This window comes from Eretmochelys imbricata, chromosome 11 (assembly GCF_965152235.1).
Source record: "Eretmochelys imbricata isolate rEreImb1 chromosome 11, rEreImb1.hap1, whole genome shotgun sequence".
Lineage (NCBI taxonomy): Eukaryota > Metazoa > Chordata > Testudines > Cheloniidae > Eretmochelys > Eretmochelys imbricata.
The window spans coordinates 43431865-43434218 of record NC_135582.1 but is presented as its reverse complement, the minus strand read 5'-3'; the positions used below and the strand labels follow the sequence as shown (position 1 = coordinate 43434218).

The 2354-nt window shown below is 51.5% G+C and overlaps 1 protein-coding gene across 2 annotated transcripts; it reads right to left on the bottom strand.

Moving 5' to 3' along the window:
- Nucleotides 1–208: 208 nt before the first annotated feature.
- HOXD8 (homeobox D8) lies at nt 209–2004 on the bottom strand. 2 transcript variants are annotated; one of them, XM_077829930.1, is made up of 2 exons: nt 1419–2004; nt 209–856 (listed from the first exon to the last, which is right to left on the bottom strand). In XM_077829930.1, exons 1-2 carry the CDS (start codon nt 1936–1938, stop codon nt 561–563), a joined length of 816 nt encoding a protein of 271 aa, XP_077686056.1. In that variant the 5' UTR covers nt 1939–2004; the 3' UTR covers nt 209–560. The 2 variants fall into 2 exon arrangements, with proteins under 2 accessions (XP_077686056.1, XP_077686057.1); XM_077829931.1 differs by having other exon boundaries at nt 209–853.
- Between the last annotated feature and the right edge of the window lie 350 nt (nt 2005–2354).

Here is a 2354-nt window from a genome sequence, read left to right as displayed (position 1 = left end):
GACCTCCAGAAGGTTATCGAGCCAATGAATTACAAAAGGGAGATAAGAAAACGGGTAAGTATTACATTTGAATAAAATTATGTTTATTTTAATCAATATCAATAATAGAAGGTAAATATTTTAATAAGATAATTTCTTCAAAATTATTAGATTTCTTTAACTTACTCAACATAATATAGGAAAAAGTTTAAAATAGTACAAGTGCACTTGTTCTGATTAATAAAGCATTTTATATGTCTCGCTTATTGGTACTTATCATTAGGAAGTTTATGTCGCTGACAGTAATCACCATCTTTTAAACTTTGGAAAATTACAATCAAAATATATTGCTACATATTCGGTATCAAATTTCCATGTAAATAAGAATAAGTGATCTAGAGATTGGGCCTGATACAGTAAAAACAAAACAAAAAACAAAAGTACAGAAACGTCAAGCCTAAAGACACAGGATAGCCTGAAACACAGGTAAGGACCTTTACAGCAAAGAAAACCGGCCGTGTTTCCCAGCATGCGTGGATCGTTATTTTCAATAGTCTTTTATTAATGTTTAAAGGCAAAACTTAATTCGTCTGGCCTTCAGCTCTGTCTTCTTCCAGATCATGTGCTTCCTTTTTGGCCTCCCCTTCCTTTCCCTCCTGTCTGGAAGCTGGGAATTTGTCTTTGTTGTTTTCTTTTTTCCATTTCATCCTCCTGTTCTGAAACCAGATCTTTACCTGCCTCTCGGTGAGTCCTAGCGCGTGGGATACCTCAATCCTTCTCTTCCTTGTCAGATAAGGGTTAAACAGAAATTCCTTTTCCAGCTCTAGCGTCTGGAAACGACTGTATGTTTGTCTTCCTCTCCTCCTACCAGGCGCTGCTGATTAAAACAAAAACACAGCATTTTTCAAAACAAAGAGCTCATTGCCCTGGGCTCTTATATGTGTCTGTTCATCTAGACATAAGCATACAGCTGGGAGACTATCTAGGTGCATACAACGAATACATACAGATATGTGGCTATTTAGATATGGAGTTGTGTACAAGGGTACAGAAAAATAGCTGTAGACATTTCTTACACTACTCTGCTTTCATTACACATCAGAATTTACTGTCTTACTTTATGATCTGATCTCTGGAAAAACATACCCAGTATTTACATTTAAGCACAGAGCTTTTTTGACACGGGTGTACCTGTATTCATGGGATTTACGCCCTATGCCTATGAGCAGAGAGTTTAAGGCTACCCTGGTGTCTCCTGCATCTACTGCACAGACTTTGGTTTCCTCGCTGTGTTACTTTATTCTCAAACCCCAGCGCGGTTCCAGCACACACAGAGCCGCAGAGACAGGAAGAGGGAGAGGAGGAGGAGGAGAGAGAAGGAAAAGAAGTTTAGAACTCAGACGTGAGATGGAAGCAAATTGTTTTTGCCTGCGTCCAACCTTGCGGTCTCATCCAGGGGAACATTGGAGCGGGAGACGAGCTCTGATTTAAGTGGTCTGGTTCCTCGCCAATATTAGCACTGGACGATTTACAGTCAGGATATTGTACCAGCTCGGCCTCTTGCTGGGTCGTAAAAAGCTGCTGTCTCTGTAAATTATCGTATCCGTAAAATTTCGCGGGCTCCCCGTGACAGGTAATCCCGCCGCAGGGGGCAGGAGGAGGCGGCGCGGGAGCGGGGGGAGGAGGCGGCTGGTAGGCAGCCGCAGGGCTCCCCCCGGCCGGCAGGTAATAGTCTGGGCCCCCGCCGCCGGGCCCGGGGTGCGGCTGGAAGCCCGCGGCGGCGGCCGCGCTGGTCCCGTACAGCAGGGCGGTGGCGGCGGCAGCGTGGCGGCCGCTCACCTCGGGCGCAAAAGGGCAGTCGTAGTACGCAGGGCCCAGGGGCTCGCCCGCCGCCGCCGCCGCCGCCGCGGCCGCCGCCTTGTACTTGGCGTACAGCGGGTTGACAAAGTAGGAGCTCATGGGCGCTGCCCGCGGCCGGGGGAGGGGGCCCGCGGCCAGCACAGCAGCAGGCGGCGGCGCAGGGGGCCCAGGCCCCGGGAGGGGCTGCCGCGGCCGCCCCCGGCCCGCTCCGCTCCGCTCCGCGCTGCTGGCGGCGCCGCTGCCGTCCGGCTGCTGCTCTGCGCGGCGGCGGTGCCCGGGCTGGGACGGACTCGCTCCCCGAATGACCTGCCTCGCTGCTTTTACGGTTTCCTATCAGGCACACACCGCGGCCCCACACACACGCACACGCGCTCCCGGGCAGGGGGAGCCTCGGCCTGGCTTGGCACGTCCCGCTCCCGAGGCACAGCGCAAATACCCCCCTCCTAGCCCCCGCCACCTGCACCCCCGGGGTGTGCTCGGAAAGCGCATATTTAAAACCCCGCGGAGCAGGCCGA